Source organism: Accipiter gentilis, chromosome 5 (genome assembly GCF_929443795.1).
Source record: "Accipiter gentilis chromosome 5, bAccGen1.1, whole genome shotgun sequence".
Lineage (NCBI taxonomy): Eukaryota > Metazoa > Chordata > Aves > Accipitriformes > Accipitridae > Astur > Astur gentilis.
Genome location: NC_064884.1, coordinates 11,767,787 through 11,784,065, shown reverse-complemented (window position 1 = coordinate 11,784,065; position 16,279 = coordinate 11,767,787). Strand labels below are relative to the sequence as shown.

General features: G+C 35.2%; 1 protein-coding gene across 2 annotated transcripts in view; it reads left to right on the top strand.

The window, feature by feature from the left end:
- Window positions 1–16,279, top strand: part of FANCL (FA complementation group L) — a 32,008-nt gene that overhangs the window by 11,291 nt on the left and 4,438 nt on the right. The window contains exons 6-8 of one of the 2 annotated variants that reach the window (XM_049799693.1): window positions 2,354–2,450; window positions 7,869–7,937; window positions 15,918–16,068. In XM_049799693.1, coding sequence (XP_049655650.1) covers window positions 2,354–2,450; window positions 7,869–7,937; window positions 15,918–16,068 — 317 coding nt within the window. Of the gene's footprint in view, window positions 1–2,335; window positions 2,451–7,868; window positions 7,938–15,917; window positions 16,069–16,279 lie in introns of both variants that reach the window. The other variant, XM_049799692.1, reaches the window with a different exon arrangement.

Here is a 16,279-nt window from a genome sequence, read left to right as displayed (position 1 = left end):
CAAGTTGTTGAAGTCAAAATTAAATAAAAGTTGTAAGAATTTCCAGACTGATCTGGATTGTAGGGGTGCTTCATAGTGGTGATGATCTACATTTTTTTAACATTTTTTTTCTGTTATTTCCAAGCTCAGCATGAATATGAATTCTAAAACTAAAAATACGTTAAAAAATGAATCACGGGCAGAACTTGAAAATCATTTTATGATGTATTCCTCAATACATAATTAAACAGGTAGCCATTATTGGCAAATAATGCTTACTTTTTTTAAAATGCTTTTCCAAAATGCTTACTTTTTTTTTTAAGTTTATCTAATTTACGTTCTGTCAGTAAAACTGAATGTGAAGGTTCTTTACAAATACGACTGAACATAATCATTGTCTCTATTTTTACTATAATGGTGTGCATATATTTATATTTTAAATATATACATAGGTGCACAAATGTATGTATGTTTATTTTAGAGGCTCTCAGGTTGCTAAACTAATTGTAAAAGTACTGAACCCTTAAGGATTTCAGAAATAAATTTTAAGATATATATGTCCATTGTTATCTAAGAAAAAAAAATAATTTTTTAATCTTGTTCCTTCTCACCTAAGGAGCAAGGAACTGCGAAAATGTTTGATTTTAAATTAAAATAATCCATACCTTTCTGACACCTCAAGAGTGAACTGGTCCAAACAAGATGACTGTTAGAACAGATAATTTTAAATCCTAAATGCCTTGACAGTATCCCTTTAATTTTTTCATTCTCTTTTGCTATCTAACCTCACAGTGTATTGATGCGGGCACTGGTTGTGCTTTATTTTGGGCACTGCTATATATTTTATTGCAGTAACCATTCTGTGTCTTAGCTGCTGGTTTAGGATTTCCACACCCCAGGCAACAGTAGGTGGAGGTGTGCGATATAGGTAATTTGTTATCTTTATAAAACTCTCTGATATAATTTTGAGGTAAAGTTGGAACAAAGCGGGAGTAATGATTTTTTTTTTTTCCAATTAGAGGAAGAATGCTCTAATTCTTTCGAAATAAATTGAGTTTAATTGACTACAGTTGAATTACACTTTTATCAAGACTTGTATTTCTTTCAACTGTTGTGGAGAAAAGGAGTGTCAAAATACTCCCAGGAATCTGTAGGACTATTTAATATTGCATTAAAGTTAATCAGGATTAAACATGAAATAATATATCTCTTTCCCTACCTACTACCACTGTATTTTTCAGTTCCCTCATATTGAGGCTATGTCACTTACATAGATAATTTTCTTTTCTCCTTTTCGCTTCCTTCCTAGGAATGTGCACACCCTTTGGTGTACGTCTGCTTTTTCTTGTACAGGCTTCTACAACTCTGTTGCCAGTTTCACTTGAAAGAGAACCATTTTTCTCAGCATGCTGGCTTGAGTGACTGGGCTAGTATGTAATGGTTTAAAAAACCCCATGTTACTTAGGCCAGCAAGCAGATGCTTTCTTTGACCTGTGATAGGCCTTTCCATCAGTCTAGGTGATAAGTTGTACAATAATTTTGGACTGCTTTTTATCTTCACACAAGGATGACGTAGTAAAAATGCCAAAATATCCATATGCCTAGTTCACTGGTAAATATATGGAGAAGTTTGAACCTTCTTGGCAGTTGTTGAAGCTATTCAGCAGAACATATTTCTAGAGAACAATGTATTTTACAATTGTATTCGTCTTCGTTGTTGTGGAAGCACAAATAAGTGACATCTTAAGCAAAGAGTCAGTGATTATGTCAGAAGTTTTAAAACTTATTTACATTTAGTACGTACTTGCTACTTGCTTGGGTGCATGTATACTGTGTAAAACTGTCATGAAACAAAGGCAAATCATCATAAATAACTCATTTTGTACCTGCTTGGGTACTATTTTCTGCAGAAAATCAATTTCGGAATATGAACCAATATCCGCTGAATTTTCCACAATAATAGTATTGATAATAAAAGAGAACTTCATTGAAGAGAAAAGCAAATCAAGAGCATAAAAGTCTCATACAGTAAGAAACTGCAGAAATGGATCAAAGATTTGACAGGAAGTTTAATGTGTACATAAGTAGAGGCTGACAGGAACATGCTGTGTGTGTCAAAGGTTCCAGTGATGGAAAACTGAAACACAGTGCTCACTGACCACAGCATGAGCCTTGACACACATTGTAAATAACCCAAAGATATATGACTGCATTAAGCAGTAGACTGGTGTATTAACAGCAGTAAATCTAGAACAGCAGAAATGCTTGGCATATAGGACTTCCTCTGATTAATATTGTAACAGACTAATAAGAGTATTGCAGACATTTCAAACTGTACTTCTTACAATGCTCTTAGTTTTCTTTTCCGTTTCAGAGTTGCATATGTGGATACTGGTCTTACCACAATCAAGCTAAAGGCTGAGGACTCTTGTGGTCGACAGCATCTCATGACTCTGAAGTTAAATGCAAAGGTGAATTTATGTGGGAGAAAATATTTTAAGGCTTCCTTGAAATAGATGGATTTTTGTTAATTCATAAGGATTTTAGAGAGTCGGTTTGTTTGTTAGTATGTCTATTCTGCAAGATAACGGTGGGGGGTTTTGTGAGAAATTTTTTTATAGAGAGTTTTTAGACTTTAACTATATTTAAAATTAATATTCCATTATGGTTATCTAAAAATCTCTTCATATGAAACTGTGCATCACATGAAAAACACTTTATGATATTGCAGTTATTTTACTGGATTACAGACAAAGCCATCTGGAAGACTTTCATTCATTGTCACTCATTCCCGAGACTATGCATATAACAAGAATTAGAGGATGTTGGGTTTCTTCTTTAGCAAGTCTTACTGTTAAAGCTATAGAGATAAAGATTTATGAAAAACTGACTACAGAAGTGAGTTCCTTATGTTAAAAAAAATATTTCTTCTTAGTCTAAATAATTGGCTGATTTTGACATTGCTTGCAAAGCAAATGCATGGTGTGCGCTGAAGCAGAAAATTTTAATTCTTCCTGGTACTTAGAACTGAACTCAAATTGCAATGTTTTTCATAAAATTTCTCATTTCAAGGCATAAATCTCTTATCAGAAACTATGGACATCTGGGCTGTATGGTGGCAATTGTATGGTAATAGCTGTTGTCTTCAAAAAGTTAGTCCAGAGGAAAAAGTAGATTCAAAAGTGTCTAAACGTTGTTTGGGACTATCCTTGGTCCATCAACTGAAGTAATAATCTTGAAGGGCTAAGGAGTGGGCATGGTATTGTAAGATTAAATTTTTCCTTTGCAGATGTCCTATATTCCTTTAGATACCAGGATGTTTTAGTTTTACATAAGACAAGCTAATTTTACCTCAGAGGGGGAAAAAGGAGCCTGTGAAAAAAGTAGTCTTTGGGATTTGAAGTTGCTAAAGTGGTGTTGTGGTTTAACCCCAGCCAGCAACTAAGCACCATGCAGCTGCTTACTCACTTCCCCCCCACCTAGTGGGATGGGAGAGAGAATCGGACAAAAAAAAGTAAAACTTGTGGGTTGAGATAAGAACAGTTTAACAGGACAGAAAGGAAGACAATAATAATGATAACAGTAACAATAATAAAATGACAGTAATAATAATAATAATAATAACAAAAGGATTGAAATATACAAAAGAAGTGATGCACAATGCAATTGCTCACCACTCACTGACCGATGCCCAGTTAGTTCCCAAGCAGCAATCTGCCCCCAGGTCAACTCCCTGCAGTCTATATACTGGGCATGATGTCCCATGGTATGGAATACCCTGTTCGCCAGTTTGGGTCAGCTGCCCTGGCTGTGTCCCCTGCCAACTTCTTGTGCCCCTCCAGCCTTCTCGCTGGCTGGGGATGAGAAGCTGAAAAATCCTTGACTTTAGTCTAAACACTACTGAGCAACAACTGAAAACATCAGTGTGTTACAACATTCTTCTCATAGTGAATCCAAAACATAGCACTATGCCAGCTACTAGGAAAACAATTAACTCTATCCCAGCCAAAACCAGGACAAGTGGATTTAAAAAAAAAAGAGTAAAACTATCCTACCTGCACAGAGTAATGAATGCATAATTAATTTGCTGGTTAGTCTGTTATTAGATACATCAATGGAGAAAATATATCAGGAAGTACAATTATGTTCTATTTAATGTGCGAAAAGAGTAACCAGACTGTATTGTCATTGTTTATAAGGAAGCTGCTATCCCATACTTAGTATGACACTAGAAATTAAGTGCAGCCTGTTGCCCCAAAGTTTTTTTTTCTTGATTTTGTGGTGACTGAAGTATTTTAACTATTTGAAAGCATAAAAGTGCAGGAAAAAAAAATACAGTGCAATACCCATTTTTACCAAGCAACTGCCATGGTCAAACACTATTACACTTACGTATTGGCTGGTTCTGTTTAGCTTTAACTTATCACTGAACTGTGGGGGCAATCAAGATTACCTTTTTCTGTTCTTGTAAAAACTAGTGTATTTTTTTTATAGTAATAAAATATCTGAAGTTGAGGCTCCTCATAGCAGAAGGCGGCACCATCTAAAAACTAAGGATATAGTGTAATAAAAAGATTAGATTATCCAACTTGTCTATTGCAACAAGTAATCATCAATTTTTTATTTTTTTTCTCCAAGTGATTGTTATGATGAAGGATCAATTGCTTGTCCTTTTTAAAACATGTCTGGCATTTAAACTTGCCACAAGAGAAAATTTATATGTGAAACGTGGTTTTGGTGACATGGGGATTTGATTTTCCTTCATGTACATATCTAATACACTTGAAAAGACTTTGCCGAAGTATTTTTTGAAGGGATTTCTTTTTATAACCTGCTTTAATAAAAGTATGTTTATTTCTGTTATGCTGTTTCTTTGATTAAGATTACTATCTGAGCTAAACCTCTCCTCCCCAGCATATATTGCTGCCTCTTGTCTGTATTATGGCAGATGGTTTTGTTCAGCCTTGCCCTCGTGGATGCCATACAGTGAAATGATTTCATGAGCCTGCTGACAATGTTTTCAGGAAGAAGGTCTTCAATAAGTGATTTAGTAAATTCTTTTTCATGAAGTTATCATGTGTATTCAGATAATCACCTAAATATTTCTTTGCTGTCACTCTTAATGGTTTGGATGTATTTTGAGGACTTTTCCTTAAAGCGCTGTCAAATGTTTCCACCTGTTATCCTTGTTTTAATGTGCTTTGTGTTAGGAACTGTCCTTTCAAAACAGAAGTAAAGTGTCTAGGAAATGGGGTGATCAATTCAAACCTGGAAGAATTGAGAATGGTCATATCATAGTTAGGTATGTTAGCCAAATCACGTGCTACATACACAGTTTTGACCTTTGTTAATTATTAGGCTTAAACCTCGTAAGAAGATATATTGTTTAATGATCAGATTACATTTCATGAAATAGTTTTCCGATTTATTTGGTTGAAAATGCCTTGTCTAGAAATCTTTATCCATTCACAATTTAAATAAATAACTAGAGAAGTTTTCTGAAAACAAAGCATACGTCTTTGCAAGTATGAAACTAAATACATTTCATTGCATTTTATTTATCAGATTTCATTTTGTATTGCATGAGAAGTGGGTTGGGTGCTTGCCATTTCAGATCTGAGAATTCAAATAGGCCACTGCAAGAATTTGCATACCATGTAGTAATCAAAATGCTTTGGTAAACATCTGAATGATTTGGCAAGGGTTGTGAAAATACTTTTTCTAGATAAATTTAGCTGCATGCTCAAAAATACAATATAAATATTTTGTTCAACAATTGCTTAAATTTTCTAAAGAATAATAGGATGGTTTCTGACATACATATTTGAAGGGAACTGTAATAACATATGATGTCATTGATATGCTCTGGTATAGTATTTTAAAATACTGTCTCCTGGGGAATCATTCACCTTATTTTATATAGGATTTAATTCTGCAAGGTCTAAAAACATTATGTACATATGTACAGAATCACTGTTGCATAGTTCTTGGCAATTATCTAGTGCACAGTACAAAACTGTGCTCTTAAAGAAAATTTGACTAAAAAATGCAGGGAAAATGTGCTGTAGGTTTTTTTTGGTTTGGTTTTTTTTTTTAAAGTAATATAAAGTTAGAATCTGTTTGCAAGCACTTGTTCAAAGGCACCCTACAAAAGACTGCATAAAATGAATTTATTTACCAAGAAAGTAAACACATAATTGGCTAGTGCTGCTGGGATTTAAATGAGGTAGTCCTAAAACCAATCCTACGGAAAAATTGTTCTGACTTAGTTTGTTCTAGGCATACTTTTATACATTGAAAACAAGTTTATTTCTATGCAAGCATTTGGTATTATGAAAAATAATACCTACAATACAAAACCACTAACACTACAATACAATACATGAACAGTAACACTACAATAAAAGAAACTGTAACAGCTTTTTGTGGCTATACATTTCTAAGTTGTAACCGCCTCCTGTCCAAACTGGTTGTTTCACTTCTCTTGCTCTCTCACTGTTGTTTGTCTGCCACCAGTTTGATAAAACGGTAAAGCACAAGATATTCAAATTATAGGAGTTGTTTTCAGAAAGTGGATACCTAACAGAAACCACAAATGAAGGGAAATTAAAAAGCAAGTTTAAACAAATTTCTGTAAAATCATATATCCAGTAAATTATTATTAAAATCAAGCAGTGAAGAATGGATGCTCTAGGGAAGCTGCGTCTCTTTTTTGCTCTCTGCCATAGAGAACCGTTTGAAACTAAGTACTGTAGAATTACATTTTACATAATATAAAGACACATTTAAAAAACTGATAAATTGATTGATGTCTGATAAATAAGGACAGTGTCTATGTCTAGAGGTTTACTTTGAATGGAGAATGGTTATGGGATGCAGCACAGCTAAACTTTGCCTCTTTGTCTTAGCACTCTAATTCTGTGAGGAAGCTGGGACTTTTTTCTCATATGTCTCCCCAAATAAGATTCTGTGTAACATCTTCTTGTCTTGGCAGTTGATGCAATACTAATACAATTTCTATAAAACTGCTGTGGACATCATTGGTAGAATTTGAAATGTTGCATAGGACTAAAGGAGGCAACTTCTCAGGTGAATAAAATTTTGGATTGGTGCTTTTAGAAAGGACATAGTTTATTTGTAATTAGATATTTCTTTCCTTTGCTACTTTATTTTTCAGAAAATACCATTTTTTTCCACAGACTTCCTATTGGATGCTGAACAGCAATAGATTTACTAGTGTAATGAGTAGCAAGTGCTTAATTTTTGGAGTTATCAAACCTTTTATAGCTTCAGTTTTCTTAATACAGCTATTTTTTCTTTTCCTCATTGATACCTTTTAATTTGGGGCAGGGAGTGGGGAGTTGTTTTAATTTGGGGTGTGTGTTTATTAATCTCTTTCTAAATAGTTATATACTTACTGATTACTTTCAGTTTCAAAACAAAAAATGTTGCCAATAAGAGCAAATATTTTAGTTTAAATGAAAATTAGTTCTTGACCCATGAAAGGGTGGTTTGGGTTTTTTAACCTTTCCTATCCAGTACAGTTAATTGAGGAGAATTTTTTTTTTAAAATATTTGATGTTTTAAGTTCTTCTGTAACGTGTCTGTGAACACTGAACACAGAAAACTGTGATTCTCCTGCCTTTACAGAAAAACTGTTTACATGTAGATTTCTTCTTTAAATGATAATTAACAATCATAACTATTTCTGAAAATGCTTTACATACTGTTTCCTCCAAGAGCCAAGTTCTCAAGATGCTTGAAATGCTTGTATTTCACTATCAAATTTGGCAGCTGAGTATTAGTCTGACTTTAAACTGGAAAAAAGAAAAAAAAAAAAAAAAAAAAAAAAAAGAAAAGAAAAACTGTATTTTCTTTCCCTCCCTCAGTATCCAACAGAACCACCAGATTGCCTTGTGGATTTTCCTGTTCAGTTTGCTATTTCTTGGATGCCACAGGTAAACTGCTGTACTGTACTCTTTTTTTTAATAACTGAGATACTTACACAATATGTAGGTGGTAATGATGGGTTGGACTTTATTTTTTAACTCCAGCTTTTTTCACTGCATGCATTTTACTTTTATACATCCTTATGTAAATGTAATAATACTGAACTCTATATTCCTTATGATAGTGTTTTAAGTATTTTCCTTGCCACATAGATACACCTTGCATGTTGTATGCTTTGCACTCATACTGGCTGGTTTTTTTCTTAAGCTGTTCCTACAGCTGAAATATCTTTAGGAATGAGATTGGGAAAATATATGTGTGAGAAACAATTGTCTTATAGAAAAGAAGCACCCTCTAAAGTTGACAGAACTTAAAAAAGGTGGTCCCACAGTTTGTTATCCTATATAGTTTTCATAACATAACAAAACCTTTTCAGTTACAATCAAAAGAACAACAGAAAAGTACTTAATAGAATTCCAATTTCATAGTTTAACTGATATCGTTACTATAAAGAACCAAAAGCCATTGTCTTTTTTTAGTCTCTCTTGCATTATTTCACGTATCTTTTTTCCTTAATAGAGCATGTGTACTTGATTAAATGGATTTAGATGTGGCCACTTATATGTAAGTTAATTTGAATTATCTCTAGAAAATAGTTGATGTTTAATTCCATTTAATTCAGGAAAATAGATTTTACATAAATGATTGCATTTCATAATTCTAACTCTTGTGAGGATTTCTACCCATCAATAAAGCCTGTCTTTATGGTACTAAATTTACATAGGGAACATGGCTGAAAGGTTGCTTCAGAATGATTTTAGGACGGGCATATAATTTTGACCGCAAAGCTCAAGGTTCTGTGTGTCCCCTCAGATCCCCCAATATGAGAGCTTGAGGAACTAACTGCAAGAAGGGACCATTGCAAGTGAAAAATATATTTAGTTTCACGTGTAATTTTAGGGTTTGATTCTCTGGTACGGTTTGGAACAATTTAAACAGATACTGGTTTTCCCTTAAATTATACTGGATTCCATCTACTACAGGCAGGATTTCAAGTGCTGTTTCTAACCTCAAACTTTATACATACTTTTAATAGTATTTTATTAATTTTACAGTTTTGCAATTTATGATGCCTCAAATTAACAACATTTTAAATATCCTTGACAGTCATTACTTCTCTGTGTTTACTGTTTGTAATTTTAAAGCTACTAGCTGGCCTTGTGTTTTAATAAAATGTTCTTGAAAAACATGGTATGAAGCAGCCTCTGACAAGTTAAAGATGGGAGAGAATATATTAATATTGACACTACAACCAAGTAAAAATCTAATGTTAAAAATATGACATTCTGATGCTTGAGATTTTAAAATCTTTTTACAGTTAGAATTACCTGTGAACTATTTGAAAACATGAACAATAGATGTTTGTATTTAACTGAAGACCAGGTTTTGAAATCATGAGATACTAATTCTAGCTGCTGATAGCCTGCTTTTTAATACTGAACCAAATACCAGCAACCTGTGCATTCTGCTGATAGAAATGCTTTAGTTGTAGTCTTTTTTGAAAATTGACCTTATCTGTGTGAGTGACATGAACCTAACACTTCTGGAAAAAAATACCTGTAGTAATTGTGTAAATTGTGTTTATTCTCAAAATATATAGAAATCATTGCAGTGAGCAGTCTTCACGCCGTGGTAAAATAAGGGTTAAGCTTAGGTAACGCTGAAACACCACTGGTAACAGAATTTAGCAGGTCCTCAAGTGGTTGAAAGTTTTGGTTCCTAAAAGGCAAAACCTCCATGCTATACCTATTTTCTAGTAAAGTAACATGAAATTTTGATACTGATAGGTCTTAAATTTTAGTATTTATTGGTCATCTTTAATGTAAAAACCAGCAAGGATTAATTAAATTTATGCAATCGCACTGTTAGAATCTTAACACCTATGAAAGAAAATATAAATAAATTTCAGGTAATTGATTATTTTTTTTCCCCACCCCCCTGTGTGTGCTGTTGCCTATTTCAGGTTCTTTTCAGTGCTCGTGGACTTTAAACTTGAGGGTTTGTTGGGTGGTTGTTTTGGGTTTTTTTTTTTTTCTTTCCTTTTCTTTTTTTTTTCCCTCCCCTCCGTATAATAATAGACATGGCTTTATGGCATCCATATTAAAAATGGGTAATTTTCCTTATGGTCCCTGTCTTCCTGCTGGGTTGATAATGTTTTGATGTATTTTTCTTTTGCTCTGATGAGAGGTCTGCTGCTGCTGCTCTGACATATTCATTTGGATGAATAATTATAACTTGCACAATGTCAAGCTGAAGATGGTAGGGTTTTGTGCGTCATGACAAGCCTAGTAGCCAGTGCAGGTGTCTCACAGCATGATCAGCAACAGCCAGTGTATTCTGGCTCAGAGGAGACATTTTAGAGTAGTAAGAAATCAGCACCAAGGGCAATGCTGCTGCTGCTACTGTTGTAAGTGCCAAATAAATGCAGAGTGCTTCTCAATGACAAGTGCAAGAACATCTACTTATTTCAGTTATATTCTTTTTCTAAATAACCAGATAAATGTGCTGTCTCCACATTTTAGCGTACACTGTAAGCGTGGGTCTGCAGTTTCACTGCATCTATATTCTGCTGCCCTCACATCAGGGTATTGTTTCTATACTGACCACTGTCCACCTGGTTGGCTACATGAAGGTCATGAGAGTGGAAATTAATGACTAATGAGGTCATGCAGCCAGCCAACAATGAAACAGTAATACAAGATTCAGAATGTATAGTGGTATGAACGAGGTTATTCAGTTATTTTGATGAAAACACAGTAAAATGCATCATAATTGTGCTTTTTCTTAGCGAAGGAGCTTCACAGACACCAGCTTTATATGCCTCTATAAATACAAAAAATGGAGATGGTTGACAAGACACTTTATAAAGATTTCAGAGTGTTGTGTCTCATTTTGATTTGTGCTAAGGAGGGGGAAAATTGCTAAAGTTCTGTTTATGAGAAATGAACAGTTCCTGAACAAATCTAAAGAATCATAAATTATTTAGGTGATACAGGTGATCCCTTTTCCAGTCAACAACTGTTCGCTTTATTAAACTGTATTTTACCTATGAATTCATAAAGGGCAAACAAGTAACAGCACCTGCATTTTAGGCTACTTTACCTTTTCCATTAGGAGGCTTTGCAGTTGTTTCAATTTTGGATAAGCAAATTTTGTATGAGGAAGAATTTTAGCAAAAAAAAATAAAATCTCAGAATAAAGATCACATTTTAATATTTAAAAAAAATTAATAAATTGTGCTGTATTTGCCTTAATTAGAACATTTTTACTACTACTTGGTTAATGTTTAGTCCATTGAGGATTTGGAGCAGGTGTTTGAAATTTGGCAGAATAGCCACATAGGCATATAGCACTTCTTAAGAGTTACTGAAAGGCTTCATGGATTTTATGGCAGGAGCAGACTCAAGACTTTGTTTATTCTTCCCAGCCTCTATGGCTCTAGAAATAAGGACCAAGAGTAGAGTGACTTTTTTCCATTCCTTCTTAATCCTTTAATTGAAGGAAACAGTGTATGGGCAATAGGGGTGAACTTGGGAAGGTGATTGAGTTGGAGTAAAGTAAAAAAAGAAGGAAAGGATTGGCATGAAGAGCTACCAGTGATGAGATGGAGACGAGGGTGCAGAGGGTTGAAATGGAAACAAACATTGCAAAACTACGTGAGACTTTCCTGCTAGCAGTGAAAGTATGTTCCCCTCGGAAACAGATAGGTCCAGAATACCTGATTTTCACTGACCAAAGTAAGTGCTTTGTCTCCTACTAGTTGTTGAACTGGATGGAGGATACATGTAGCCTGACAGCACAAAGGTAACATTTGGGTCAAAGTTTTTGAAAACTTCTGGGGAATCATCACAGTTGATATGTTTACTTGTCTGTTTTCCTGTAAAATAACCAATTTAACCCAGTCTCTACAAACACCTGTTTTCAGAAGTGAAGGCCACAGAATCATGGCCCTCCAAATTAACATGAAATTGCTGTTCAGTCCAAAGGACTATGTTGGTATAGCTTGTGTCACTCGCTATGTGTCAGATTTTTCCCTCATAGAGCCTTGAATAACAAGGCCTTTGAGGCTGAATATATATGCTTTGTTGGGAGAGAAAACTGTGTGCTGAGAGTCACTTACAGTGCTTTTTCAGGAGTTGTCACTAATCGTATTCTTTGTTTTCTACACTCACAACTTGAAATGTGAAAAATCTGGAGAAGTGTTGAGTGTTTAAAGCTATGACTATGGTCACGGGAGGTGATGTTCTAATAAAACCAGTCCTCTTAAAGCCAGATGAAAGGATCTCAAGCTGAGTGTTCCCAACTAACATTTTCTCAGTCTCTTGGCTTTCCATATGAAAATACAGAATGAGGCCATCTAATGTGAAAAATGCATTTTGATGGTAAACCAAATAATGTTTTTGGGCTGCTCAGCTGCTGTGGTGGTCATCGTAGAGAGCTGAAGGGAACGGGGTCATTAAATCATGCAGCGTATCTCTGTCAAAAACTTACCAAGCTCCCACTTGAAAGTAATGAGGTGTCCTGGGACTGGAGGGCCTTCTCAGGACCTCAGTACTGTAAGGGAGAGAGGAAGCCAGCTCCGGCTGCTGATTTGGTATGAATTCACATTTGATGGGTCCAATGTGAATTCAACCAGCCTGAGCTCTCGGTATCTCGTACAACTACCATAGCACAGGTAACAGTAGCTAATCGTCGCATCTCCTCTTAGGCTGGTTTGCTAGTCTAAACCTGTAAAACTTCTTTGACCTTGTCAAATGGTGGAGTCTCCATTCCCCATCTTAGAAACATTTTTGTCCCAGCCACGGTTGGTTTGCTTGAGAAGGTCTGGTCAGAATCATGTGCCCTCACTAGTGCCTTCTGCCCTGGCTTCAGTAGTGCCCGGTCAGGCTGGGGATCAGGGAGCACAGCTGCAGAGGGATCGCCTTCCAGCCACTGCAAGAGATGTCAGCAATCCCAAGGGGGGGGGGGGGGGGGGGGCGGGGGGTGATAGTAGTATGTGAGCAAGTTAGAAAAGACTGCGATATCCACTTGCGCAAAAAACTGCATTAAGGTTTTGTCACTATTCCAGCACTAGTATTTCCTCACCTCTGCTAGCCGGTCGTTACTACTCGTATGGGCAGCTGATGACAGTATCCTCAGTAGTTAGAAATAAAATGCAAGGTTGATGCTACACATTAAAAATATCTTCATTTTGTTTTAAGTTGTTGTGAAAGATTAAACTGTCACAATGTTCTCTGTTTTTGTAATGGATGTCTTGCCTGATGAGCATGGTAACCCTAGCAGATACAGAGGATGGAGTAACCAGTTTGGTTTTGCTTAGTGCTTTTTAGAGTCGGGGCACCCAGCGATGATATCCTGAATTATGAATGTCTTATTTTCCAAAGAATATTTGACATATTTCATACAAATTCTAATGCATTTGTACAAAGGTTGCCAAGAAACAAAGAGCTTGTGCTGTTTGACATTATTAGTGACTACCTTGGTGTAGTGTAGACAAAAAAAACCCCACAAAACAAAAAAACCCAAACATGATAGCAGTCTTTTCTAGGAAGAGTGTTGGGCAATGACCAAAAATTAGTTGGTTAATCAAATAAAAAGGAACGTTACAGTTTTCATGGTTTGCATGACAAGCATGTGATGTATTTAAATAGCTATAGATGCATTTATGTATATAGCAGGAGACAGCTGGCAACATCAATGAAGCATGCAAATAAGATCAAATGAACAGTGCATTAAAAAAAAAGATTTAACTACCTTTTTAAGGAACATCATTGAAAAATTACAATTAGTATTAAAATTAATTGGATTTTAAAACTTATCTGTGGGTTATAATCCCTTGATGTTTCTTTTTTCTAGTGAAACCCTTTGAATTCCCGGAAGATAAAGATAAAAATGATTATTAGAGGATTTATCTGTATGTGATATAGAAAAATGTAAAAAATCAAAATGGAAAGCAACTGTTGCAAGTACCAGAAAATTATGCTATTAATTTAAGTGTCATCAGAGCACAAAAGATCACATTTCAGGACTGTGTGAAAATTATTAAAATACTGGAAATAATAGTACTTAAGATGAAGATATTATACTCTAAGATGTGGTTAAGTGACTGACACTATTATATCACTTCAGGTATTATAAAAGTAACAAAATGCTTTTAAAGATAATAAGCGTTACATTTTGAGATTGGCAGTATTCACACTTTTCTGCTTAAGTGCTTTCCTACTTTAATATAATTTAATAACAGCAGGAAAAAATGTAGCATTTTATTTCTAAGCTACACCGTTTCTTTCTAAAATATGTATGCGTAAAATATAAAAACTTATTACATATAAAAATCATATTTCTTCATCTGAAAATGTTCATATAATTTGCTTCTTTTTGTCCAGGTGAGAAAGGAAGAACATAATCACTAAAGATTAAAGGAAACCATTCCATGTATATTTTGTGTTATTTATAGAAAAATACCTCTTTAAGAACTGATCACTTGCTTTGCTTTTCTTTTTTGACCCCAAGAACTCTTTCCCAGGCCAAAAGATACCTGAAATATTTTTGTGTTATCTTTTGGGGGTTTTAGAACATATGTTACCATCTCTTTATCCTAACTGAAGAAGGAAGTCCTGTCCGTCCTCTCCTATCCTTCCTGCTTTTACTCATGTGTTTAATTGGTCAGTTGTGTTCTGTGTAAACGATTCCAAAATCCCCTTCGGTGCTCCCAAATGATTCCTCTCTTTCCACTCTTGAGTTTCCCACTACCAAACAATCTGAGAAGGAAGTTATCCGGGAAGAGTTTGTCTCCAAAACACTTCCCCCCACCCTTGATCTCTCTTCACTGCCGCCCTTGTCTAGTTCCTCGACACCTTCACTTTTTTCCTGTCGTAGCTTCATCTCTCCCCAGGAAGCCACATTCTCATGGCTCCTTGTTCTCCTGCTGGTCAGGTCAGGACACTTCCCAGTTCCTCCACCGATTCCCTCTGACGTCAGGCTCAAAACCTGTATGGAGCATTACGCCAAATAGAACTCCTCTCGTTCCGTTCCTCCTCGTGCATCCTTCGCCTCCTTTTGGTTCCCTGAATTCATGTTCTGCACCCTCTGGGCATCTGCATTTGGAAAGGGGTTAACTTGACTGCTGAGTGTTTTCTCTGCTTGAATAAGTCTTTCCCTGTAGAAATAGTTACTTCTCTTGTGCTCAGTGATGATTTTAAAAAGACTTCTTTTGCATTGCTGTTCTGTATATTCTCCTGTATAATGAAAGATTTTTCTGATTCCATCTAATCCACTCTCAAATACTGAAATCCCTTGAGTTGTAATCCTCTGATTATTAGATGGTTTCTTCTTCTCTTACCATACTTACATGGCTTGAAATCTAATGTTAAGTACCTGTTTTTATACTGCTTAATTTTGAGATAATCATGCCATTGTTAGGCTATATTTCTTAGAGTCTTTAAAAAATAAATAAGCCACATTAGTTATGTGGGTATTTCTGTGTATTTATATTTGGTACTACTGCCATGTTGCTCAGCTGAAGTAGAGACAAAATACCAGAATGTTAGAAGTTTAACAGTAGATAATGATGATTTTTACTGTAATTTTACAGTAGTTTGTTACAAGGCAAATTAATAGTTGTTACCGGTTTTCAGAAAAGGTTTCTGCAAAGGAGTGTAAAACACTATCAAATCCAGGTATGATGTAAGCATATCACAACATGTTAGAACTACCAGGATTAGAGTACTTATTTGTACTCAGGATACAACACTGTGTTGTTTCAGTTAAAAAAACTATGAGGTTCAACCTTTTATGCTACCATGATACAACTGGATACATAACTAGATTTTAACACTTCTTAAATTACCTACAGTTTGTTTTTGAAATATTCTGATGGCTGTAGGTAGAAGCTATATGAAACTTGTTTAAATTTCTTCTTTTCTTAGAACTCTTTAATCGACATTTATAACCAGTTCCTGGCAGCATTAGAATCGCTGAAAGAATTCTGGGATGCCATGGATGAAATTGATGGGAAGACATGGGTGCTTGAGCCAGAAAATCCCACACAGAGTGCTACAACAAGAAGAATTGCAATAGGTACGAAAAGATTTGAAGGAATACAGTGGGTCTGAGAAATAAAACTTAGGGTGCTGTTGTGCTTTGCTTATCTAATCAGATGGTGCTTGTTAGTGTTAGGAAAATGAAAGGTAGCACTTAAAACCAGCAAGACACAACTCTTATTCTGTGTAGTTAAAAAAATAACCTCCCAGAGAATACTAAACTTGTTCAGAAAATTAATTACAACTTT